General features: G+C 48.8%; 1 protein-coding gene across 1 annotated transcript; it reads right to left on the bottom strand.

Annotated features, from left to right (window-relative positions):
• LOC142027656 (electroneutral sodium bicarbonate exchanger 1-like) lies at nt 1–26954 on the bottom strand. The gene is made up of 22 exons (XM_075021949.1): nt 26848–26954; nt 19489–19534; nt 11914–12109; nt 11060–11206; nt 10469–10604; nt 10093–10253; nt 8893–9158; nt 8486–8643; nt 8020–8107; nt 7368–7514; nt 7119–7210; nt 6612–6786; nt 6342–6475; nt 5554–5799; nt 5344–5449; nt 4248–4409; nt 3415–3528; nt 2915–3076; nt 2045–2296; nt 1170–1238; nt 454–627; nt 1–354 (listed from the first exon to the last, which is right to left on the bottom strand). Exons 1-22 carry the CDS (start codon nt 26952–26954, stop codon nt 169–171), a joined length of 3324 nt encoding a protein of 1107 aa, XP_074878050.1. The 3' UTR covers nt 1–168.
• Between the last annotated feature and the right edge of the window lie 351 nt (nt 26955–27305).

Below are 27305 nucleotides of genomic sequence, written 5' to 3'. Positions count from 1 at the left end.
TGAAAAACGACTCGTTTTAAAAATTACACCTGTATTCAAGCGTTCAGCTCACTGCTACTTGAGGAAACAAAGGTTACAACGTGGGATCCAGGCTATTGGGATCTATTTCGATTGAGTGCTGATCTTCCCCCAACGTTTCCAGACAAGCTGTAAGAGAAACAGGCAACCTCACAGCCCGACGGAGATGTCCAGCCCCGAGGACCCAGCAAGCCTTACCTCTTCTTCTTCTCTGGCTTCATTTCTGGCATCGTCCAACTTCTTCTTCCTTTCTGGCATAAGGTCATCCAGAAAGCTGAGCTCGCGCTTTGAGAAGCAGAAATCCATCGCTTTCCGGACAAAGACGAGAGCCAAAACCTTCACGAATAAGAGGGAAGATGCGGTGAGCTCAGAGACGATGCCACCTCTCACTCCAACGCTGCAAACACCCCGCTGCTGAGCGGCGGCAGCTCTTACCATCATGGGAAAGATGATGGCGGCACGGGACACCTTGATGGTCCAGAGCAGGACGAGGCAGGTCAGCTGGATCACCGTGAACAAATGCACCTTTTGCAAGGGCACGTGCCGCAGGTAGATGAAATCCGGCTGGTGTTTCGCTGGCATCCAAAACAGCTTCAAGCGATCAAAGAACTGCAAAATAAAAGGGAAAGGTTGCCGCCTTGGGACTGCGGCAAGTTTCTGGCCCTCTCGAGACGTGGAGGCGGTTTGCAGCATCTCGCTTGCCGTCAGAAATCCTGGATCCCACCGCGTTCCTCCTGGGAGCAGCACCCATTTTCCCTTCGCTCCATCTATCAACCGGCTTGCCCCTGAGAGCTGCCCACCAAACGGCAACTATTCCGTGCCATTCCATTATTAGCATTTCTCGGCCCACTGAATCCCCCAGCGAGGATTTCCACCAGTGGCAGAAACTGCCTTCCCTTTGCACTGAATTCCCCCGCTTTCACGTAACCAAACACTGACCTGCCCTAAACCCTGAAACAGAGAGCGCTGAACTTGCCTGGTCCTCCCAGCCCTATATACCTCCTGTGCCTCCACCAATCTTTTTCTTACACAAAAGAGTTTCATTGCTTGCTCTGCAAGAAGTTTTTCCCATGCCACTGCTTTTTTCCCTGCTGCTACGGAGACAAAATACCAGGGAAACGACATGCTGCACGCTGTAAAAGAGTCCGTACCTGAATTCCTCTGAGCGACGACACACCCATGTAGAGAAAGACGCCATAGAGCACAGGCATTGGTATAAACTGGGGGGGAAAAGAGAAAAAAAAAAAAGAATGCAATCGTTTCTTTCTCCATATTGCATTTTCAGTATTACCACCCTCTTCCACAGGCACTGCCTAAAATTGCTTGAAGCCTTCCAGCTTCCATTCAGGCTTACAGATGGGTCAGGTTTTAACCATTAAAGATTTTGTGCGCACGAGTGAGCTAAGGCTCTGCTTTAGGCTGAACTTTGGAGTTACCTCTCCTCAGAATACTCCTATTTTCCAGAAAGGTTGGAGGAAAATAGGCGATTTCACCCGTGCTACCCTATGCCGCATTCTGTGGCGGTAGAAAAACACTTCTGCCTAATCTTGGGGCAACAGGCAAAGGCCACAGGCCTCCTTTTAGCCTAGAGACGAGATTACTTTGTGGGAGGAACGTGCAAGGAAGCCCACGGGGATGACCTCAGTGTGTTTAGCTCCTGGGAACAGCTGCTCCGGGGCATTTGGGGAGCAAATTGCAGCCAGTAAAGGGCTGCCTGTTTGAAAGAGAGCAGACGTGCTGGTCTGAATATGCTCAGCTGTAACCCATAAACATGGGCGGGCCTGAAAGACACCCGAAAATTCAAGCAGTTGCGTTGCTCGCTTGCCTCGAGCACACCAAACGGGGGCCCGAAGGGCTGCAAAGCCTAACCGAGGCTGGTTCCCACCGTGGGTCAAGCCCCAAGGGTTGGGATCACCCCCTCCTCCTCCGCTCCACAACTAACTACTCAGGCCTGCAGAGAGGGGACTGTTTTTCTGTAACCTCCAACAAGCTCGCGGTTGTCGGGTGGTTTGCATTTTCCTCTCACCTTTAACACGGAAGTGAAGAAGACGGAGCAGCCCATGAGCCCAAAGATCAGCAAGCCAGTGACTCTCTGCTCTCGTATCCCCAGAAACTTGGGTTGTTCTCCTGGAGCTGAGCAGTCAGACTCTACTTTGAGGCTATTCACGTGGGTGATGGACAGGACGGTCGCAGCCACAAACCAGGGCAGCCCCATCACCGAGCACACCCCCAGCATCACGGCCACCACGAAAAGGTCCAGGTGGTACCCGCATCCTTTCTGCAGGCAGGAAAACAAGAAACAGAGCATCCCATAGCACAAGAGCAAGGATAACGTCGCAAGTCAGACTCAAACCCTGCTCGAGCACAGGTCAACTTCTTCAGAATTTAAAACAAGAAATGGAAACAAGTAAGGGTGTACGCAGGCTTTGCACAAGCACCTGGCATGAAAATCTGGCAGGAGTTCAGACACAAGGGATATGGGGAGCTTGTGCGATACATACTTCTCCAAAAAAACCCCACCCACAACCCAAAACCACCAAACCGTTGTTTTCACTCACAAAGAAAATTCTACCACTTGCGAGGAAGGTGTGACTCTGAGTTATCCCTGGCAGCGCATCAAAACAATGCATTCCCCGCACCTGCTGCCGCTGCCGTTTCAAAACAAAAACGCGCTTCCATATTGCTCCAAGATTAATTTGCTCCTCCAAAAGGTTGCTCATCTGAACTGCCCTGTCACTTGCTCCCTGCATCATCGTTAATCCAGGAGAGCATCCTGCCACGCAGCCTGACCTTGTCCCAAACCAATGCCTTCAGAAAGCATCGGCAATAAGAGCTTCTCCCCAGACCTGCAGCCCAGAAGGGGCTGGGGCCGGGGTCATCTCTCGCAGGCCCTTACCTTCAGCTTGTGCTCCTTCCTGTTCACAATAACGGCACTGATCTGCTGGTCCATGAATATCAAGATGGTGCAGAGCAGAGCTGGGACGAGCGCAGCCAACACCGTCCACCAAGGGTTGGGTCCTATGGGGTTGATGAACCACCCGCGGTCGTCTCTGGTAGGCTGCAACAAAGCCCACACATCAGCATCGTCTCCCAGCCCAGGCACTCCACTGGCTTTCCTTTTCCCCTCCCTCCCTGTGTCAGAGCACCTCCCAGCCCTGGCTTCATGTCCCCCTCTCCCGTGGGCTTCAGCAGTGCCAGTCTCCTCTTTGCAAGCACCTCTAGGTACTTCTCCTGTAGGTATCTAGTTTTGGGGCCATCTTCTCGTTGCCAGGAGGAAGCAAGGCACTTGGAGGTGGAAGAGGAGATGGTCACACCACCAGCATCTCCTCCAGACTCAGCCCTGCCCTGCCCCGGCATCACCTTGTGGCACCCCCACGTGCCAAAACACCCCATTACCTTGAACGTGTGGGGGACCTGGAGCTTTGGCGATGGGATCCCAACCACAAAGTCAAGGAGCACCATGATGGCGATGGCGAGGAAAACAGCAAAGTCGCTCACCGTGGACCGTACCTGGGGCGAGAAACCAGAGGTGAAAGGGGCATGGCAAACAGGGCCGTAACGTGAGATGCAAGAGTTGCGGACATCCACAACATTCAGGCTGGTTAACCAAATCCCACCACCCCTCTGAGCACATGCAGCCTGATCCCTTGCTTAGATACTGTTGCTGTTTGTCCCCGTGAGATCTGGTGTCAGATAATAAAAAAAGCTTAATTAGGCGGACAAGGGTTGGTTTAAGTCAAAACCTAAAAATAATAATATTAAAAATAAGAAAAGAGATGTCTGCCACTACAGCTACACTCACAGCTACAACGGCAACAAGGCACTGAGGCATCCTTTAGTCCTCAAAAGGAACCTCCTCATTCGAATCTACTTTCCGCTCGAGCACATAATGCGCAGAAGGTAGGGAAAAAAAACCACAACCCCAACCCCCAAAACTTTGGGAAACCTGACTTCCTACTACCTGAGGAGGGGGGAAAAAAAAAAAATTAAAAAAAATCAAACCCCAAAAATCTTCAATCTGGGGCAGATCGCGAGGCAGGTGGGAAATGCTACGATGATTTTGCACTCACGGAAATGAGTGCGGGACATCCAAGCTCTTGGAGAGCTTGGCCTGCAAGGCCAACGTTTCCCAGCTTGACCATGGCGGGGCTAATACTGCTTAGTGCTCCAGGAAAGCCATTTTGGGAAACGAGTGTGGAGATGGACGCTGGCCACCATCTTCTACTTACTCTGGTTGGAAAGTAGCGGCTGGTTTTAAACTTCTTCAAGAAGCTTGACAGGGCAAAGGTGGCGAAGAAGAGGATGCAGCACCAGAGGAACACATCAGGCGTGTAGGGGCCGTCGCGTCCACAGGCAGGTCCTTGAAACTCCCCACGCAAATGCCGACATTCCTGGAGAAACAGAGCGTCAGGACACAAAGGCAGTGCACGTGCGGCAGGGAAACCTCGCGTAGCTAGGGGGTTTTGAGGATCTTGGTCCAAGATCCACGACCCTCTAACTGCTCCTGCCAATGGAGATTTATATGTAATGAGCAGCAGCAGCTGAACAAGTGACACATCGAACTATAGAGCGGAGAAACGAGATGTGAGGGGACACCATACCACGCACCCTCGGCACATCCTCTGCCTGCCATTCGAGCAATCGTGGCTAAAGAAGACACCAGAGGGGAAGGAAACACTGGAAACTCTTGGGGAGAGAGAGAGAGGGAAGAGGGAAGGAGGGCTAAAGACAACCATGGTAGGAAAGGAGGAGAAGAGACAAATCGTCCCTTCCCAGGGGAGGGCTCGCAGAACCTGGCCAAGAGGGGATGAAGGCCACCATAAGAGCCTGCCGCCCTAGGCCCGGGCTCTGCTTCCAGCAACAACAGCCTGAGAGGCTGCTCAGACATGCAAATTTATGCATGTACCTACAGACAGCACTGAACGAGAAAGCAAGGCCCAGAGTTACTAGGAACCCATTAAGGAGGCCAATTACTACCTTTCAAGCATGAACTTAAGTCCTACCCACAACTTCTACAATAATCAAACCACCCACTACTTAACCTTCCTCCCAGTCAGAAATACTGTCCGGCAACAGGCTTGAGGGGGACACTTGCTACCTACCCACAACGTTGGGGACCAGGTAGACTGGGACAAGGTGGACTCTCCTCCCGAGGACCAAGCGGTTTTAACAAACCACACGCTAGATTTAAGCAAGGACTTTTCCGAGCAGCACTAGCACAGTTTGAAGCCCATCATTCCCTGAAGGGCTCTGACTTTTGCACCATGCAAATGCCCCTGGACCCCGTGGCCGCGGCGCGAGGAAGCAGTGGCTCGGGGCACTTACGGTCACCGTGAGGTTTTCCCAGGCGATGCCAGACACGTTGATCCCGTTGCTCGCCCAGAAACGCAGCGTTTCGTTGCTGGGATGGGTCGGTGCCTCACACTTACAGCTGGGAGGAGAGAAGCCAAGACAGGGGTAAGGGAAAGGCGATGGAGGTGCAGCCCGCAGCTCCTGCCAAGGGGCAGCAGCTTTCTCAGGGGGAAAAAAACCCACTAGTAGCTGGTGAGGAAGTCCAACTTGCTGTGCATGTGCACAGGGTAGGTGTCTCGCAGGTGACTCAGCTTCTCCAGAGCCTCGTAGATGAAGATGATGCAGATGAGGGAGGCAAAGGCTTCTTCCGTGAAGCGGGTGACGTAGCACACCAAACAGCTGGCATCGGTGGCCACCAGCACTATGCACAAGAAGGCGGTCCACAGCCCAATGCACGCCCGCAGAGACAGATAGGAGAGCGTGTACTCCCTGGGAAAGCAAAATGAAACAAAGGCTGCAAAGGCCAGCAAGAGGCCCTGAGACATGCCTGCCTTCGGGGAAAACAGGGAGCAATTCTGGAGCGTGTCAAGGCTGCGGATGGGAAATGCAGTTTCCATGTACTACTACAGAGAGCCTCGGGGCTGTGGTGCAGGGTGTAGACCCACAGGAGGAGAGGCCAATTATTTAGTTACCACTGTTGAACAAGGATCTTGTGTTAACACCTTGGAGGCTGCTTGAGGTCAGGTCCCTCTTGGGCCAGGTGGTGTTCTCCCACATCACCCTGATGCCCTGACACTGAAACCAGCTGGGTTTGCACCCAGTCACCTGCTGCCAGCAAGCTGGGGCTTAATGATAAACCTTATGGCAATAAGGGTGGTTTATCTCCCATCAAAGCCATAGCAACAAAAGGACTGTCACTAAAATCTAGCAACTACCCCTAAGAAACAGAAAAGCAAAGCAAAGCATCTTTTCTCCATCACTGCCCCCTTCTGAAGGCTCTCGCAGCACCCAGCTGCGGCAGCCAGCCTTACTTGCAGAATTTGTAGAGGATCTTCTCAAACACGAGGACGGGTCCGGTGCTGCCGAGGATGGTGAGAGGTTGGCCGGCAAAGAGGCAATACACCACGCCGGCCATGGACGCGCCCAGCAGCGACTCCATGGCACTCTGTCCGGGGAAGAGAGGCAGCCGTGAGTAAATAAATCGTTAGGGAGAAACAAAAAACAAAGCCGATTCACTGCAGCGAGGACTTTGGCCTGACTTTTATCCTCCCCCATGCCCCCCAACAGAGAGAGGTGCTCACTATCTGGCCATTGGTCGCCTCCCCCAGCAGTCCCCCAAAGGTGACGACAGGGGACATGCAGGCACAGTAGAGGAAGAGGAAGGACGCCAGGCACTGCAGGCTCAGACCATCCCGGAAGTCGCTCCAGAACCACGGGGCTTTCCGCTTCACGTCCAGGGTCAAACCTCCAAAGAGCCTGCAGGAAGGAAAAAGAAGAGAGTCTGTTCTCTTGGAGGAACACGGTGACTTTGCTTTGCTGCAGAAGGGCAATCAGAAGCACGGAGTCACTTTCGTGGCTAAAAAGAAGCACTCTCCTTCCTCCCAAATCAAGGAAACCTGCGTGCAATGGTGATGGCTGGGGCTGAGCCCAGCTGCCCAGATCTCCCCCCTGCCCAGCCCAGGGGACCAAGCTGGCAATGCGGAGCCCCTTCGTTGAACCAGCTAACCCCAAAGACCTGCTAGAAGGGAGGGTGCATGCTCAGATTTGAGAAGCAAACAGAAAAAAACCCAAACTATTAAAGCTCCCACCTTCCCGTCCGCTGCAGTTCAGGGCCACTGTGTTTCTCCAGCGTGCTGTCAGAAGCACTGTCGTCAAGAGCTCCTGGCATCTTCCTTTTTTCCTGTTAAAATGGAAGTAAGATAAAGCTATGGACTTGTAACCGCTGGCTTGTTTTGCTTCTGGTCTGGCTCTGTGACTGTGTCAGAGTGGGACCTTGTGAATTTGGGCCCCTGAACAGCATCCCCAGCCGTCCCGCCCGTCCCCCTCGCGCCTCCCACCTGCGAAGGGACGTTTTTCGGGGGCTCGATTCGGATCGATGGATCCCACTCTCCTGGCGGCAAGACCGTGACCTGATCCAGAAACTCGTCGATGCCAGCCACGAGGTCAGCCCCGTTCTTGGCTTTATAGGCAACGTCACGGAAAACCTGCCAATGGAAGACAACCTGGTGAGAGGACAACCCAGCTCGGAGGTCCTAACCAGTGCAATAAGCTCTTGGCTAAACGCAAGGCTTTTTCCCCAAAATTTCCTGCTGGAAAGGGCAGGAAATATTCCCCCAAAAGGAAAAATCTGTGCATCAGGGCATTTGTAATCATCTCCCCCACGAGGCCCCCGTCCCCCATGGCACACCATACCCTTCTGTTTAAAGAGCAAGAGAAGTTTGACTGGCCCTGGCAATGCCACCACTGGGGACAGCGTGCTGGGGACCCCGGCGAGAAGGATGAGGTGCAGGATGCACCCCGGGTGGGATTTCAGCCTCCAGGATGTGGGGTGATGCAAATCTGCGTGTTCGCTTCGGGGTGAGAAAGAGGGCTGGGCTATTTGGAGAGCTGCGGGCAGCTGGGACAGCAAATCCTCTTCCTCACTACTTCAGAGACAGGGAGAGCTGAAGAAAGGCAAAAATGACCGGGAGCTATCTCATCTTGTCGCACCTCATCTGTCATGATAGTGGCCATGGACCTGCCGATCTCATGGTACTGATGGGCTTTTCCTTCTGGTCCAAGCAAAACAAACAGGAACCTGGGCAAGAAAAACAAAATGAGAGAGAGAAGAAGGTGTCCTTGCTCCAAGAGCACCCAAGGAAAGCCCTGGCAGCTCCCAGCCCGGAGCGTGGCTCAAGACGGGACACGTAGGCTCAGCGACGCCGTGATGAATTTGAAATTCTTCAAAACCGACGGCAAATTTCATTTGGGGGCCAACTTTCATTACAATTGGCCGATGGGTTTAAAAGCTACAGCAGGGAATGGAGAAACGAAGGCGAGGAGATGTGGGTGGGGGAAACGTGCTTGCTCCCCCTCCCACTCGCCTTGTTCCCTTGGGACACCAAACTGATGCCTGCAACTCGATCTTTGGTTGGGTGTCTTTTTTACGGAAAAAATTTGCGCTTCTCATTCGCACCTTGTTGGGATGGGAACTTCCGTCATGCCCGAGAGGAGGACAGCCGGGCTCAGGCGGACAAATGCCATGATGGGCTGGTGAAGGAAATCCAGCTCTCCTACGAGCACGTTGGATGCTTCAGCCCCGGTGGGAATTTTCTTCATGAAGTGCAGCTGCGCCTGGGCACGACAAGCGATTTTCAGGCAATTACCCCAAAAGCAAAGCCCACAGCGCTCTGCAGCACACTCTCCAGCCAAGTTTGCAAGAGCAAATCTGGCCCTAAAGGCGTGAGAAAGCTACGAGTGTCTCACCTTGCTTAAATCCGTTGCTCTGCTCTCAGGGTTCACCCCATCTTTAGCTTCTGCAGCGGTGGGAGAAGGACAAGAGGTGATTGTTTGGGCTGGTAGGAAAAAGAAAGACACTCAGAAAGATGGACGAGGAGCAACTGGGACGCTTCTCCTTTGCCCGGACAAGTCTAATGGGGCCACAGCCCTGCAGAAAGCCTCACCTGGCTTGTAGAGGAGGTGCAGGTCTGACTGCCTCTTGCTCACATCAGCAAACGAGCAGACAGCGGGCAGAAGGTTGGTTGTCTTCTCGTTCTGATGGTGGTGCTTCCTCAAAAGGACTTCTCGAACTTGCGCCCGCACGTGCTCGTCAAACTCCGTGGACTGTTCTTGCTGGGCCAGGATCGTATCTGAGGATGGCAAAGGGAAACAAAGCCATCAGAGCAGAAACCCCAACAAGTCCCGACCCCCAAAGCCCCCAGGGAAGGCTGTGCCACACAGGCTGCACCCTAATGCCGGCTCAGCCTTGCATAGCAAGGCCTTTTAATAATGTTCAGCCTTTGCAGCCAAAACGAGAATTTTCTTCTGCTAAGAAACATGGCATCCAAGTGCTTATTCATCATTCCGCTAAGATAAATATTTCCCATTCTAAATGACGCAATTTTCTTGCCCGACCTGGCCTTTCTGACTCTACACGTTCACCCAAATTATAAGCGATCTATAGCACAGACGTTCCCAGAGCTTCCCGTGCTGATCGAGTGCAATTTGCCGAGCCCAGGGAGAAACGTGCTAAGAACGGCTCCGACTTCTCCAGCCCTTGAAAGGGCTGAATGGAGACCTGCCGCCAGTCAAAGATAACTTCTCCAAAGCGGCTTTTGCAATTAACTTCAAGTATCTTCCCCACAGAAATACACTGCTTGGTCATCGCCAGATAAACTCTGCCTTAAAACTCTTACATGCTGGATCTTAAGGCAAAAGCAAAAAAAAGAATGCGAGGAAACAGCTTGTAAGAAATAGTTCCTTTAAGGAGGTTCAGCTCTTACGCAGACTCTGTATTTCTAAGAGCAGCCTGCTAAGCCCTGACACACGCTCCTTTTTGGCTGCAGAATATTCTCTAGTGGCTTCTCCAACCCCACAAACTGCTTTCAAAAGGACCCCGCATTGGAATAAAAAAACGGTGCGACTGTTGCATGCCCAGTCTACATCCAAAAACAGCTCATGAGAAAAACACAGTGGCACTTCTGGAAAAGGACGTGCCATTGGGGCAGGGTTTGATTTGGGAGTGAAGAGCACCGTGGCGAGCTGAGCTCGGCCGTTCCCGGAGGGATGCAGCGCCCATGGTACCTGCAATCTCTTCGATGCTGTTGGCACAAATGTCCAGCAGCACCGACCCGTTGCTGATGCAGCTCCTCAGCTCGGAGAGGCTGTGCAAGGACAGCGTGCCAACGTAGGGCTTGCTCCAGCGCTCGCCGCCATCTTCCACGTCCTCCTCAAACTTCAGCCACCTGCGGACATCGGGTGCGATCAGCCCCATTGCAAGAAAACAGCCCCAGCTCTGCAACCCCTTTGACAGAGCCACGGGGTGGCAAGAGGAGAAGGCTCCTCGTGCCGCCACCTGCAGCTGCAAAAGCTTCGCATCCTGGAGAGGAGAAAGCAGAGCCCACGGGCGCTGCCGGTGCAGGGACTCCTCTCCCACCGCAGCCAAGCAGCAGGGATTTACCTTGCCGTTTCCTTCCACTCGCCATCTCGGCCCTCTTTTACACAGATCTCATCCAGCTCGGAGAACAAGTGGTGAGGGAGGTGCTGCTCGTCCTCCTTGCTCCTGAGAATGAACTGCACCCGCTGGGACGGGGAGCCTGGGGGCAGAAGGCAAAGACCCATCCCGTTACCGCGCCTGAACACAGCTCGTCACGCTCACGTGCAAAGTGGCCATCAGCACCAGTGCAGCCATAAACACTGGGCTGGCCCCTCTCTTCTGCGTCTGTCTGGGCTTGCACAGAGCCGTGGAGAAGGAGAAGCATCTAGTCCACCTCTGCATGAAGATGGGCTGCTTTCCTTCCCCGCATTGCCATTTTTAAAGCCAGGATCCCTCTAAGGAAGACGAGCCTAAATCCATTATGCATTTAACTGCATTAAAAAAAACACAAACAAAAAAAAACAACAAAAAAAAGAAAACTTGGGGAAAAGAGGGTGTTGCTCAATAAGGCCACTTTCCCTCGGAAGAACAGCAACTCACTCAAACTAGCCACGGGGACCTGCTTGCAGAAGGCCCCAGCGCCCACGTTGCCCCCAGGAGTTTAGCGAATGCCGCGGTGGGACTTACAGTGGTAGCCCTGCTCCATCGGGGCAGAGTCCTTCTCCCGTTCCCCTTCCCGATGCTTCTGGCTGTGGCGTCGGTGATGCCAGTGGCTCTGCCTAACCAGTGGCATCCGCGCGCCCACGTACAGGGTCCGGTGGCCTGCGAAAAAGCAGCGGTTTTTGCAGCACTCTCGGCATTGCGGCAATGGTTGAGGTGGCCGGTGCCTTGCTAAGCCACAGTTATATATCCCAGGAGCAACGCCAGCTTCCCTGAATGTTATTTTCACTGGACCTCCTTTTTTCCAAGCCTATTTTACTCGAGCTTTGCAACAACACAGCAACAACAAGTGTTGGCTCTGGGTCATCTAAAAGTGCCCCCAAAGTATTGGACCTCTTCTCAAATTCCAGCTTCGGCTGGACAACACTCAGACTTGCTCATTAAGCAGCAACACAAGCTAATTATTTTCAAAATCTCTGTATGGCACGAGGCGACAAGAGACGATCAAATCAGTCCCATCGTAATGAACACCAGAACAAAAAAAGAAAATCACAGCCCCGCGTCTGCAGCCCTGAAATGATTCTCCTGACCTCTCCAAGCCAGGAGCAGCCTCTGCGAGAAAAAAAGCCGTGAATTATCGAGCCCTGTGGCTACAACTCACACCGTGGCCTCCCGGGGGGCTTTTTCCCTCCGTTTAAAAAGCCGTAATAGTAAAAAACGTGACAATAACTGTGCTGCTTCATTGAGAAGCGCGGCACGTTTTGCTGCACATGATGTGACACCCGACAAGGCACACAGGAGAGACTTTGTGCAATGGGAAAACGCGCTGGGCTGGTGGCTCCTCTACCAGGATCTCAGCAGAGACTCACCTTCCAACTCCTCCTCCTCATAGTGAACACTGACAGTGTTGCTCCTTCTTCCCCGGTCAATCACTGCCTCCTCGTCATGTCTCTGTTTAGCAACGACAAGAAGGGAAAAGTTGGGGCTGGGGGTGGAGAGCTCCCTTACGTCCTCCCAGCCATCACCCACCCCTGCGTCCACGCGAGTCCACGAGCCATCACGCCTCTACGTGCCGCCTCCTCCTCCTTCAGGCACAGCCCTAAAACCACGGACTTGTAGGAGGTTTTCCTTCCCATACGCAAATAAAACAGCCCATAACATCACCTCTACTGTATACCACGAGAGTCTGGACGTCTTTAATACAGCAGGAGAGGGATGAGTGTTTCAGACCAAAAAAACCCACCTCCTGCTTTGTTCTTGAGGTTCCTGTCTAAAAAAGTGATTTCCAAACTGGAAAAAAACCAACCCCAACCCACAAAACTGCACTTTTGAGCCCCGGCCGTGCTACCTGTAACTCTTCCAGAAGTGTCATTTTGTAACCCCCGTTTGGGTTCATCCTCACGTCAGTCACTGGGTTTTGGGGACAACTGAACCTCCAGGTCAGTCAGGGGGCCCGATTCCCCAGGGACTGATGGAGTAGCCCTCACGGGAGGAGCTAAGTGGCACCCAGTGTGCACCAACTCCAGAGACACAATAGGGACCATTGTGAAATCACAAGCTATGATGCGGATCCAGGCAGCTACTTAAAGCCATGCACCCCTAGAGCCTTCCCGCTTGGAAAACTTAGTGCCTGGGGAGAAGCCAGCTCTGCTTTGAGCAAAAACTCTCCAGAACAGAGAAACTTCCTGCATGAGAGGTGTCAGGCTCAAAAGTGTGCAGAAGGAAAACCCTTCACAGGCTCGTTCACCCTCCTGAGAAGCAAAGCCCACTAGCAGCATCATGTTTTCTCTCTTTTTCTTTCTAACAGTAGAGCTGAAGCTCTAGCATCCTGAGGATAACAGGAGGCACAAATACGGTAGGGAAAAAGAATATCTTATTGGATCAATGGGTAGATTCAGAAAAAAACCCTGCTACACAGTAGTTTATCCTGGCTGCTAGCTAGAACCGAGAAGACTGTTTTTTCCACCTGGGTCAACAGTTCCGGTGAAACATACTACCCGCCTAGGACAGCTGCATCTGAGGAACAAGAATTAGTTATCTGCAATACAAGGAATAACAATGAGTCATTTAGTGCCATGATATTCATCAGGCTGCACAGAGAAACAAGAGACAAATGCATTTGAATAACCATGTCTTGTGTTACGTTTTAACCACTTAACATTCCGTGAGAAATACCCCAAGAGCTCAAGAAGAAAGAGCAGCAAGGCAGGAGACAGGTGAAAGCCTAGAGCGCCAGCTAGACGGAATGAAAGACCCTTCCAGCAACAACAGCCTGAGAGGCTGCTCAGACATGCAAATTTATGCATGTACCTACAGACAGCACTGAATGAGAAAGCAAGGCCTGGGGGGATCATTTCCCCTCTGCTCAGGGCTGCTGGGGCCAGTCTGTGTGCTCTGTCCAGACTGGGCTCCCCAGGACAAGACTGGGACTCACTGGGGCGAGCCCAGCAAAGGGCCACAAAGGTGACGAAGGGACTGGAGCACTTTTCATATGCGGAGAGGCTGGGAGAGCTGGGACCCTTCAGCCTGGAGAAGGCTCAGGGAGCTCTTATCCATGTACATCTGATGGGAGGGAATGAAGAAGAGGGAACCGGGCTCTTCTCAGCAGCGCCTTCTGGCAGGACAAGAGGCAAAGGGCACAAACTGCAAAACATGAAATTAAAGCTGAACACAAGAAAAACTTTCTGACTGCAACTGTGGTCGAGCACTGCAACCGGTTGCCCACAGAAGTTGTGGTGTCTCCACCCTTGGAGTCCACTCAAAACCTGAGGGGACACGTCCTGGGCAACCTGCTCTGGGTGACCCTGCTTGAGCAGGAGGGCTTGGACTCGATGATATCAAAGGTCCCGAAAACCTCAACGGTTCTGTGAAAGCCACAGAGAGAGATCTCTGCCTCAAGCCGAGAGGCAGCAGTCATCAGCCGACTCAGAGGAGCAGGCTGGGAGGCAGCTAGAAAACTCTTCCCAGTTCCTCCCTTGTCATCCCTGCCTCAGGTGTGCAAGCCAGTGCACCGCTTTGTTGAGCCACCCAGTTCTCATCCCGCTGTGATTCTGCAGGTAACGTTAACACAAAGGAGTGAGAGGGGAAGAGCTTTAGTTAACGGCATGGGAACCTGAAAGCACAGGACAACTTTTCCCCAAACGTGGGCAATGCTGCTTAGATTCTGTCACCTAGGGAAGAGAAGGAAGACGACAAATGGGCCAAAGGGTTACACAGGAATGAAATACGAGGAAGGTGCAAGAGACATCAAAAACATCGATATGTGCCCCAGAAGACTATTTTGTAGTCAACTGACCTGCCCACACCCGACTGTGGGCATGAGGCCTCCGCTCCGACTTCCACTCTTCTCCTCTTCACCATTTCTTCCACTGCAGCACTATCTGACACTTCTTTTCTTCTCTTGACCTTCAAAACATTGCAAACTTGGTATTGATAAAATTTGATTTTGACTTTTCTATTTTAGAACAAAAGTCAGACTTAATATACATCTGTGTTTCGCAACATTGTCCAGGCTTATACAACAAAAACCAAAAAATGACTCAGGAATAAAAGATTAGCTGCCTTATTCAAACAGAAGGTAAGCACTGAGAGGCCATCCAGAGAATTATGCTCAACAGTTTTAAAGAAGAACTACTGCTTCCCAGGACATCCTATTGGCTCCATTTTTAGAGGAGGGCCTAGGAACATCATTAGCAGGAACGTAATGCTAGCAGAGAGAGCGGGATTTCCTCGGGGGGAATTTGGACAGGACACCTTCACTAATTCACTCCATCTTCAGACACTTACCTGTATTGAAAACAAACCCACCCTGAGATCTCACTAAACAACTACTTTCCAAAGAAGCTTAACTTGGTTGTTTTCGACACATGCAGCACTTAGGAAACTACTTCATTATTCAGCACTATTGACCTCATACAGACTCTCACAGCGAAGAAACCATTTGACAGCTCAGCTCAGACTTGGCGAAAACACATTTAACTGAAGCCAGCATGGCTCTCACGTCCTCAGGCAGGACTTCATTCAAAGTCCGCTGGAATTGACAGGAAGGTTTCCCTCAACTTGGATGGTTCTAGGTGAGAATTCACTCCCACCTGACACTGCCTGACTGACACCCAGAAACAGGACAACTACAGCATTGCCTAGATATATCTTCTGCTTCTCCAGACTACTTGGAATATCACTTTTTTTTAAAAAAAAAACAACACACAAAAGAGAACCACACACGCAACTTAAAAGCTCATCACTGCCCTTGTTTACTTCTTTACCTGTAACAGAGGTATTGTAAAATCTGGTGAATATTTGGTGACTGGACTTTCTTTAACCAACTTTATAGTACTTTTTTGCATTGCACCACACGTCCTGAGAACAAGATAAATGACTTAGAAACAATGCTGGACTTGCATATGATATCTTGAAACCGAAGAACTGCAAATACAGCTCTTTCAGAATTCCTGGCTGTGAATAACACAAGCCAGTGGGATGGGGACAATTGCTTTGGACTACTTGTCCATTTGATAAGGGAGACCAGAATATCTACTAAGTGCTCACAAGACAGACCAGCTGCAGCCTTTCCCAGGGACCAATCATCAGAACAGGAAACAGTAAGAAAAAAACCTCAGTTTTCACAACAGAGGAGGTTCAATGCAGAGTCCCACAGAGGTCTCAGCTGGGGCCTGAGGCTCTTCAGGGAATTCATAGAAAACCTGGAAAATGAGACACTAGGGAGGTGACAACATTTGCTAATTATACAAAAGACATTATTACCATTATTACTATCATTATTTAGAAAAACAAATGCATTCTTTCTTTAGGAAAACAGAAACAAAGAGCGTGAAATTCAACGTCAACAAATGTAGTCAAGCATAAGGAAGAAAAACACATGTTCCATATATATATGTGCTGGCTCCAGCCTAGTTACCGACATTCAAGAATGAAGGCTGGGAGCCACTGGGCATTGCTTCATAAAAATACTAGCTGAAGAGTCAGCAGTGGGTGAAAAGGCAAAGAGAAATTCCAGACATTTTCAAAAAAAGCAATACAGGACAAAAGAGAACACATTGCTATGCTCTATTTCAAATCCATGGTACAGCCATACCGCACGCAGTTTTGCTCCCTCTCATTCAAAGACACAGTGGAGGAAGGGAAAGAGAAAAGCAAGACATAGATCATAGATGTTTCCAGACATTATCCAAACATAACCATAGTGAATTACCACAAGATACGCCGTGCTGAAATAGAGCCGAGTTCTAGATACATCGTGCAAATGTAGGGATAAGGCACGAGGTGGACATTCTCATGTTTGAATCTCATCTTCGATACTCTCTCCCATTTACTGACATCTGAGAACAACAATAAGACTTAAGAACATAGCACTAACATTTCAAAGGAGCAGGAGTCCTCTTGTAAAGCTTCAAAAGTCATACCACACTGAACGTATATGCAGAAGGGAGCACCTACAATCTGTCCGTATGAACTTGGTGAAAAAGCGCTAGTAACACATTACAAGAAACACTCACCCAGGTGACACTCTCCCATCAGTTGCTTGCATTAATAGTATTGTGTTTCCTTAACTGTATCTGGCTTCAGTCCTGACATCTTCCCGCAAGAAACAACATGCCAGGCGCTCCCAACCCTGTGAATAAAACCTCATCAGCTTTCCTAACTAAAAAGTAATTTTTTAAAAAACTGAAAAGGACTAGGATTCACAGGAGTAGCGTCATTACATTCACTTCACAGTTCAAAATGGGAGGACAAAAGATAATTGACATGACAAACGCCACAGTTACAGACGTTCCTTCCTGGGGGTGCAGTTCGCACACCTAGGAGCTCATGCGTGCAAGAATGGGTGACGCCAGGCAGCAGTCTCCTTACGTGCCTCTGATCTCAGGAAGAAACAGGTAACATGAATACTTTTACTCCATTTGCTAGCAGAAACTAACATCCTGAGGACCAGAGATGGAGCCCAAGATTTGCCTAGATGAAACGCTGACGCAATCAGTTCCTTTAAGGGATGAAATTGTTCGTTTGAGTTTGGCTTCAAGGACTCCCACAGCTGGTGATTAACTAAGAGGTATGCTACAGCGAGGAGCCCGACACACAGATTGCAGGACAACTCATCACGCCAGGCCTCTGAGCTTGCAGTTCTCCGCAGGGCCCGGTGCTGGCTGAGCAGGTGGATGGACTTCCCAGTTCTAGAAATACAAGCTCGGGAATCAAACCCTCCTCAAGCACGCAGGCAAAACTGGCTGCGCTTTAGCGAAGCAAACCAACAACGAGGCTTCGTTTGTTTGGGTGCCTCCTCTCTGACAATGCTCTGGGCTACTTTCTCTTCCTGGCAGTAAGAGGAATAAGTTGCTCTCATACATACCAGCTTCTGACAGGGAAAGAGGATGACCTCGTTCTTGCCTGCTAGGACCAGGGGTGGCAATAACGCAGTCTGCCGAGACTGGAAGGGAATGCCTTGGAGGCGGAAACACGTGGGTGTTCATTACTCCTGGGCACTCGGAATCACGGGAGGTGATGATGCCAAAGGGCCTGATCCGATTCACAAACTGACACACCTTAGGACTGAAAAGGCTTCTCCTTCAACTAACTTACTTTTCTCTGCAACAACAGCCTCAGGAGAGTAACTTCTTCTTAACCCTTTACACTACAGCAACTACAATGTTTAATCCTAATGTACCTTACAAGAAAACTACTGCGGTCTTCTCTACTAGTGGGCCAACACTGCTGCGCCTGTAAGGAGCGCTTTACGTTTTATTAACCTTTTGAAACAACGCACTAGCTTTCCTTGCAATCGCATTACGTGGGCTTCCTGGGACTTTACATATACACGTTTGTTTTCTCTGGCTAAATCAGATTTGGAACGCAGGGGTGGCCATCTGAAAACACTGCAAAACATTCTTTTTACGTACATCAGTTCTCTGGTGAAGGCAACAACTGAGGAGGATCTTCAGCTAGTGTAAAACTGCAAAGCTCAAAGGACTCGTACTCCAGCTAAAGATCTGCGCACTACTAGGCAGGAATGTCAAATTAAGCAATGCCCAACAGATACAAGTCATTGGATCTTTTCTTTTACAAGTAGGAAAGAAAGGGTACACAGAAAGATAGTGAAGTGGTCTGTAGAAAATGGATGTAAATCATCAAGATTTCCGAGGATTACTCGAATTGCTTCCTGGAGAGGCCAAAATAAGAAAGGAAGGAAGAATATTAACAAGATAGCCACAATTCCACTGTCAAGTACAGTTTTCAGGCTTGGGAAAAAAATAACATTGCAGTTTGCAGGAGTCATGGAAGAGCAGGTTCCAGATATTTTGCTTTTCCTCTTCCCCTTCTTCCCCCTGCTCCCTCCCATCACCTCAGAGCATGCTGCCCTAACAGATTCACAGAAACTGAAGTGAATTAATATCTTAACCCTGAATTAACATGGAAGCATTACTATGGAGAGTGGAGGTGTGCTTTTAAATTTAAGAAGTTCTACATTTAAGAAGCCTCCTCCTTGCCAGCACAACACATGCAGTATTGACCTGTTTCAAAAATAAACATATTCCCCTTTTTCGGAATATTGACCCAATTCAGTTACAAAGGAACTGTAATTCAGCTCCAACAAACTCCTGCTTTATAAAGGGGAAACTTTTTCTAGGAATACCTTTCAGTATTTTCAAAAGTGAAAAAGAAAAAAAAAAAAGAACCAATAATTTTCTGTATCAGTTAAGATCAGCACACTTTCTTCAATACTATTTACAATGCTACTACTGTACTCTGAAGATTTGTTTAAACTTAACTAACAGGAGCATTTTTAAGCAGGCAGTATATTGGTCTCATTTCCTCGGGAATGGCAGGGGCTTTCTTCTGTCTCAGGAAGAAGATGACAACAACAGAACTCATCAGCTGTCACCAAGCTTGGCCACAAAGTAATGGCGTCATTAAAAGAACGTCCCCTGGCTCCCACAGCTATGAGGAAAGCACATGCAATTGAGCATTAGATTAGCTGCTATCAAGCTAGCTCACCAGTACTGCCACAGCTCCTGAAAAACTAGGAGGGTCTGACAGCTAGTCAAGCCTGAGAAGTTCAAAGCAGTGGTCAGGTCTGGGGCTGAGAGCGAAACCACGGGAAAGTGCTACTGCAGAACGAATCTGAACAGGAACCAGCAAGGCACGGAGTGCAACGAGCTCCACAAATAGGAGTTTTCATTTGTCCAATTTCAACAGGCAGTAGCTTCTTTGAAGTATTTCTGATAAAAGCATTACTCGCGCTCATGCTGCCTGTTGATGACACTTTTCATTTACGTCATTTTTTTCACCCTCGTACTCTCTAGAGAAGTTCCCCATTACTCGCACTTGAAATGCTGCATTTGACAAAACGTCCTCCGTCCCATAACAAACAAAAGATTTGCTCAGCCTAACATTCAGCTAAGCTCCCGTGGACCTGCTTCATCTCCTACCTCTAACTCCTTGACAGCACTTTCAGTGGTGTCGAGATCCAGACCGCTGTGAAACAAACAGAGAGTTAGTCCCACCCCAGCCAAAAAGCAACAGAGCTACGTTCCTTGTAAGAGTTTAAACAACAACAAAACATCATTCCCATTGCACAGAGAAAATACTTAGCAGGCAGATGAATTCCCAGTTTATTGTTCTTAAAAAACATCCAGTCTTCCACAAGGACTGTTCCTTTTCAATTTTCTGCCCATTTGTATTTTGTGCATCTGAGGATACAAAGGATGAGAGATCAGATCTTTTCAGTCAATCCTCACTAACCTTTAGGACTGGGGTTTTTGACAAGGTGCCCTCAAACCAGCACCTCTCTCTTCCAGCCTATCGCAATGCCATTCTGCTCAAGGGACTAAAAGAAGGAACCGGCAGGACGTGTCTCTCAATCCCCTCCACAGTGCAAACCTGCAGAGGAACGGGCCTTCACAGCATTGGAGCTAGGCCCTGTGATGCTGGGAGTTGTGTACTGCCTGCATCAAACTGTGTTCGCACCTATTAACGACATCTTTTGTAAGCCAGCTTCTCAAAAGTTGGGTGAGGACAAACACTCTCAATTTGACTCACAACATCATAAAAAGTCAGGGTAGTAAGTCAAGCACATGCCAAATAATTTACTTTTTACATATATGACTTCATTCTCCACAAGGGTGAATCAGCTCAGCAGCAATCTCTTACTAGTGGCAAAATACAAGACTAATACATAGCAGTAGGTATCTTGCAAGTGCCACCAAAATGGGAAACGCAAATATAGGCAACTTGCTGTATACAACTGATCACAGACTCTGGCATCTGAATAACAGGAAGGTGAGCTAGAAGCTCTATGTGTTACACCACCCGCACAATTCTCCCACCAACAGGGCTCCTCTCTTGCCTGAGAACAGTAAATTGACACTGGGCTACAGCAAAACTATTGCCAACAATTGAAATGAGAAAAGGTTGCGGTATTTAATTAGGAATTTTAAAAAATGCCATCCATTTAATATAAACTGACAGGACTTCATTCTTTCTGTCTCAGTGTTGTTCATTGAACCCTTCTTTGCTTTCTTGAATAATAGCCATGAATTTTGGGAAGGGTGCAGAGAGGATTACTTGAAGTATAGTGAGGGCTGTGTCCTGTGCCAGAAGCTTTAACAAAAAAAAATAAAAACAAAAAAGAAAAGAGAACTGTGGCAAATGGAAAGAATGACAACTTCAAATCTGCAAGCGCACAAGTGATCAACAAATGCTGGTTGATAGCCTAACGTGGTGAGTAAAGCAATCACAGTACGCCTGCTTCTGCCATGACAAGGGCCAAATGAGAGAACAACCATCAGCCAGGTGTCATGGGCAAGCCATCACTTCTGCACAAAATTAAAGTACAATGGAAACAGGCTGAAGAAAGAGAAATTCACAGAATGACAGTGTGGAAAGATGCCCCTCTGCCTTACTTCAGATGTTCATCTAGAAGAAGTGAAGGAAGAAAACAACAGCTATTCTACTTGCTGCTGCATGAGTGCCTGAACTGGCATGATAACATCTTCCTCCACCCAGGTGTGCTAGAAAGGGAATGCTGCACACATCAGTTACTGAATGAAATTAAATAGATGCAAGTCATAAGTTCATAAGCTGATCTCTAAATCACTGCTATTTTGTGGATAGGCAAGGTCAGAGTCTCCATCCCTGTATTTCGTTTCATCTACAGGCTTGGAGTCCATTTGACTCTCACTTAAAGTTACTCCTGATTTCACTCTTGAACTGAACAACGGGGAAACAAAAACGGACTTCTTGCATCCCTAGCCCCATGGTTACTTGCAACGAACGGTAAAAGGATGGTCACAGTGCATGTTTTTAGGGTTTTATCTGCCATTTGACAACACTTCCAGTTACCCACTGGCCAGATAAACACTAACATTAGACACTGCGTAGAGGTCTGGCTTATCAGAGCTATCGCTCCTCTGTCATTGGGTCTTCTTGTCCACAGCTTTTGTAGAGCCACAGCAAAACAGCCCTCTTCTCTCCCGTTGCATATACATAATGGGCAGCTACACTCATCAGCTAGTCACAGACCTGTGGCACATGAAAGAGGAGCTGGGCATGACCTTCAGCATCAAAATCACCCGCCTCCAAGTTCAGAGCAGCGTGGCAGCCCGCCGCCCTCAGTGAGGAGCGAGGCTCTGCAAGCCAACACAGAGAGAGGGGAATGCGCTGCCTCCTGTCATGGAGGCTACCCTCACACCGTCATCAGTTTTAATTGTGATTCTCCTGTAGCAGCATGAACTACTCCTATCAAAGAGGTAATGACAACAACAAAACTTTTGAAACCAACTTCCTGGATTCTACATGAGAGTGAAAAATACGTGCTTTCCTCCAAACGATACTGCTTGGTTTTTTCTTCCTCCTCCTTTTTTCCCCCTTTTTGCTTAGTATTCAGCTGTGGGTTTTGCATCTCCTCAGAGATGAGCACAACATAGCGGGTTCCTCACTGGACCTGTTCATGACAAACTTCACTGCCAGTTTCTAATGCTTCTTCTAGCAGCTAAGTTTTGTCCCTCACTATGGTTTCAGGCTTCCCACCTGGCCGAGTTGTTGCACTGTGTTCATAGGTCTCAACCTACCATATTGCCCTGGAAGGAGCAAAATTCCCACTTGCTGACACTAGAGAGGAAACTTGCAGTCTGTGACAGGCCACAAATCCTCCTCTCCTATCAGGGTAAAAAAAAAGCAGGTACTTGGTACCACACGCCCTGCTTTTCCAACATAGGCCACCTTTTTCAGGCTTCTCACAGACAGAGCACTTGAAGAAGGAAGACAATCCGGGGCTGAGTTATCCTGCAGGACCACCAGCATCTCTCAGCAGGATCCTGGCCTGACATTCATGAAATGGGCCAGGGCTCTCCCTACCTACACATGCACACACACAGAAAACCATCCATCTACTCTCATGCCTCATTTTCCTTTCCATGGCATTCCCATTTTTGCTGTCACAAACTAGGTATCCCAAGGAGAGTGTTGCAAGGAAGGTCCTTGGCAAAGCTGGTTCCTTACACGACTGTTTGGTAAGGACTATGACAAACCACTAAACAGGCATGTAAAAACCACAAAGCACGTGATTCTGAAAATCATGCATTACCATTTTTCTATGCATTTTTTCATGCTGCTTTGCAGTGTACATTTTCCTATTGTGTTTTAACAGTGAGATTGATTTAATTGGCAATTGTTTATCTAATATTGCTAGTCTCCTATGTTATTACTATTTTTACAGGCATCAAAAAATTCTGATGAAAATGTTTTAAAGTTGAAAGAACACCCACAATAGAAGAAAGTTCCAAAATCACCTGAGAAATTTCCAAGGCTTACTTTCTTCCTCAGAAATACAACAAAATAATTATGATTTTCATTGCAGTTTCATTTAACTGAAGTCTGTTTTCCACCTTGTGAAATGGGAAATAAATACACTGTTATTCTCAGTGTTAACATACTACTTCCAATTAGCTGTACCTTTATATTAACTTCAGCTACGAGACATTTACTTGCATGCTTCTAAATATACAGTTGGGTTATTTCATTTTATAATCCAGGCTGCCTGGAAACTATAGAGCCAGAATTTTTTTTCTTTCTTTTTCGTAAAGAAGAGTTTCATTTTAAGAATATATGACCAAGAAGAAAAAGCTGAGAAGAAGAAATTTCAGGAAATGGGTATAAAATGAACTCAGCAATCCTCTCTCAACTCTCCATTGGTTCTATTGAGACGATCTTCTCAAAGCCGCTTTGCAGGCTAAGTTGGCCATATGTCCACACTGCCTAGGCTGCAGCAAGGCACCAGCCTTTGTTCAACAAGCAGTAACGCTTTGAAAATAGTGGGCTTTTGACGCACTTTCCAGTCGGCACTCATATGTAGTTTGGATGCATCTTCTGGACGCAAGCCACCTGAAGCATCACTAGTCAACGCACACCTGGAGAAGAGGCATAGCCCAAACCACTGTAGTTACATGGCCAGGTCAGCACGATGCTATAGCCAGTGTGACCCAGAAAACTAGATGCAACGATGCCTCACCGTGACCAGTCATGGTGTCATCTCAACACGGGCACCAAGCAAGGAGGTTGCTGATCAGGTAACTGCCACTGGGCTTCACAAGACTAAACTAACACCTGGGTCTTGACTGCTTACAAGTTTGGGACAGACAAAAGCCCTAAAACACGCAGAAATCGTAGACTTGATCAGCGACACTAGCATAAATGGAATGCTTATGGCAGTCATCCCAGGAAAATGCTAAGTGCCACACAAATGGACACTATCCTCCAGTAGATGCTACGCAACAGGGAACCCGTGGACATGCCCAGCCCAGCCAAGGATGGCCTTCTGTCAGAAAGCAACTGTTAGTTTCATCACTAAGTCGAGGACAAGCCAGATGGCTGTAGTTTCACACACCTGCACGCTCCAGTGCTGACACTGAACAGGCTGGTGCCAAGCGAGGAAGGCCACAAGGTAATGCGAGTTTAGTGCAGGCAGAGGATGATGACCACCACCCTCTCTCTCCTCCTGGACTGGGCAGCTCATCCCAGACCTGGCACTACTCCAGGCTTTCTGCCAGCTCATTTACCCACAGCTCAGTCCTGCAAATCCAGTCCTGCCAAGGGATGCTGGTGTCACTCTGCCAGAAACAGCCTGGGGTGACAGGCCTTGGTTCAGTAAGAATCGCAAAAAAAAACCAAACCTAAAAACAACAACAAAAACAAAATCACACAAAATCCCACACACAACATAAAACTGGCACAGGAGCTAGACCCCCCCTGCATGTGAACCAGCTGGTTATCCATGGCCACGAGGAGGTCACCGCAGGTCACCTCAGCTCTCTTACCTGCAGCTCTGGCTGTCCCTCACAAAACAGCTGAACCCCTCCTGCCTTTCCTGTCCTGCTAGTAACATCCCACTGAAAAACAATCCCTCCGTGGTCACCAGAGAACAGCCAAGGAGGACACGGGGCAGAGCCACTTACAAAGGGAACAGTGAGGTGGCCCTGGGGTCCGCATGGTTACAGAGAAGTCAAGTATGGCACAAATGCTCTCCAAGACTAGGCAGACCGTAGTCAGGTGCTGTGGAATAGCAAGGATCCCTCGCAGCACTCAGCCTTTCTGTACTGGGGATGTCAAACAGCATGAACACAGGTGCAGTTGTCTAGCCAGAGCTACAGCCATGGGGACTTACTCTACAAATTGCGCATACTTGGCCCTCAAAAGCCAGCATTTTGTCTCGGAGTTCAACAAAGCCAGTGTTTATCTCAATGTGGTCACATAGCAAACCTGTTTCTTTCACCTCCTCTCCAGAAAATATCTCCTGTTCAAAAAAAACCCAAAACCACAGATGGTCGCTGTTCATGCTACCCATCTGAAATTTTGAGTCAAGTTAGCTTTTGGTGCTTTGTTGCTATCACCAGAGTCCTTGAAATTCCCACAGAAGTATGAAGGCACTCAGAAGAGAACAGAGAACTGGTTGATTGATTACCTTGCTCTCCATCTGAATTGCACTCCATTAGCTAATGCCATTCAGCTTGTGACATCTTAGTTGCCTTAGGCATATACTGGTACAGCCCTGCTAAAGGCAGGTACTCTGATAAAACTGCAGGGATAAAACTGGCAGAGAATCTGCTCTCACATCTGAGGCCATGCCTGGGCCAACAAAACCAAACAAAAATAGAGAAGTTTAGAAGCCAGCTACTGAAAGTATTGAACAGGTAGTTCCCAAGAAAGTGTCTGTGGACAGGAGGAGTGTCACTAAGATGACTTCACCTTTGACAAGACAAAGGAAAAGTATAATCACATTTTGCACATCAATAGACACACAAATTCAGCAACTGAAAGATTAATGAGAGAATGGGCTTATTTGCTTTCCTATCACTTTGTCTTATCTCAGGGCTGGAGGAAATACACTAGAAAATTGCCCAGGTAGTATTTTAGGCCAAGTTCTCTGTTGACATCAACATTAGGAGAGAGTACTGGTTAAAAAGAGATGCCACCTTAGTCCAGTATCTCTGCAAAGATCAACATTTAAGCAGTATTTTTTAAGACCTAGAGAAAGCTCAGCAGGACCCCCAGAAATGCTTCTGCAGAAGCAACAAGCAGCAACCTCTGCGACCAGGCTTCGATTCAAAACAGATCAAAGCATTTGGCTGACCCTGGAAATGAACTAATGCTTTCTAAGGCTACAGATAATCTCACTAAGACCATTACCCAACTCACAATGAACTGATAAAAACGTTTTCACTGCTTCTCTATGGAAGTTGTCTCTGTCATTTGCACTTCCCCTCCCTCCTTAGAGGAAACTCCTTCAGACAAATTTAGATTACACTTGCGGACCTGTATTAGTATCTCGTCACATGAGTTTCTTCTTTCCTATCATCTGAGCTGTGAACTCAGCGCCGCTTTTTTTCCAGGACTGGGAGATGAAGCTTGCCTTTTAAGAAACCTCTCTATGGAACACTCAACTCACAAAACACTCCGTTTACAGAGGAAAAAAAAGTTAAAATATGTTATCCTGGTTTGTCTCAAACACAGATGGGGAAACACTCCAGAGAAAAATCCCAGCTGTCAATCTGCACTGCAGACCTCTACTTCATACTGATGTTACAGGGAGTTCCACCCAGCAGACGTGTGCAGACAATGCAACAAAAATCTGCAATGCAGACAACAGATCCGCAATGCGGATCAGACGCTAGGATTTTACTCACAGGGTGATAATTCAGCTTCGCTGTTCCCACTACAGAATCACAGAGAAATGCTGAGGCTGGAGGGGGCCTCTGGAGATCATCTACTCCAACCCCCTTGCTCAAAGCAGCGTCAGCAACAGCAGGTTGCCCAGGACTCTGTCCCATCATGTTCTGAATATCTCCAAGGATGGAGATTCCACAACTTCTCTGGACAACCTCTGCCAGTGTCTGGCTACCCCTCCCAGTAAAAAAAAACCCAAAGCCAAAAAAAATCCAACCCAAAAACCATTTCAGAAAAAAAAAAAAGAGCTGCTTCTTATGTTTGAATGGTATTTCCTGAATTTCCATTTTTGCCCTCCGCCTCTTGTCCTGTCACTGGGCACTACGGCAAAGAGCCTGACCCCATCTTGTGTGCTCCCTTCCGTCAGGTATTTACATTGATAAGCTTCCCCCAAGCCTTCTCACCTCCAGGCTGAGCAGTCCCAGCTCTCCTGGCCTCCCCTTCTATGTCAGATGCTCCAGTCTCGTCATCTTCTTCATGATCCTTTGCTGGACTCTTTCCAGTATGCCCCTGTCTCTCTTGCACTGCGGAATCCAGAACTGGACCCAGCGCTCCACATGTGGCCTCACCAGTGCTGAGCAGAGCGGAAGATGGACCTGCTGGTGACGCTCTTCCTAATGCCACCCAGGATGCTGTTGGCCGCCGCCCTTGCTGCAAGGTCACGTTGCCGGCTCATGGTCTAAGTTGTTGTCCACCAGGACCCCAAGCTTCTTCTCAGCAAAGCTGCTTTCCAGTCAGTCAGCCCCCAGCACATACTGGGGCATGGGGTTTTACCCTGCCGCGGAGCAGGACTTTGTGCCTCCCCTTGCTGAACTGCATGAGGTTCCTGTCAGCCCAGTTCTCCAGCCTGTGGAGGTCCCTCTGGATGGCAACACACCCACCAGGTCTACCAACCACAGCCCCTCTTTTGGGGGCGGGGGGGTGTTCATCTACAAACTTGCTGAGGGTGCGCTGTGCCCCATCATCCAGGTCATTCATGTTAAACAGCACAAACCACAGTTGTGTAGGCCATAACACAGCCATGCTG

The sequence above is a fragment of the Buteo buteo genome, unplaced genomic scaffold (assembly GCF_964188355.1).
Source record: "Buteo buteo unplaced genomic scaffold, bButBut1.hap1.1 HAP1_SCAFFOLD_50, whole genome shotgun sequence".
NCBI lineage: Eukaryota > Metazoa > Chordata > Aves > Accipitriformes > Accipitridae > Buteo > Buteo buteo.
The sequence above is the reverse complement of the archived record's forward strand: the minus strand, read 5'-3'. Positions and strand labels throughout refer to the sequence as shown.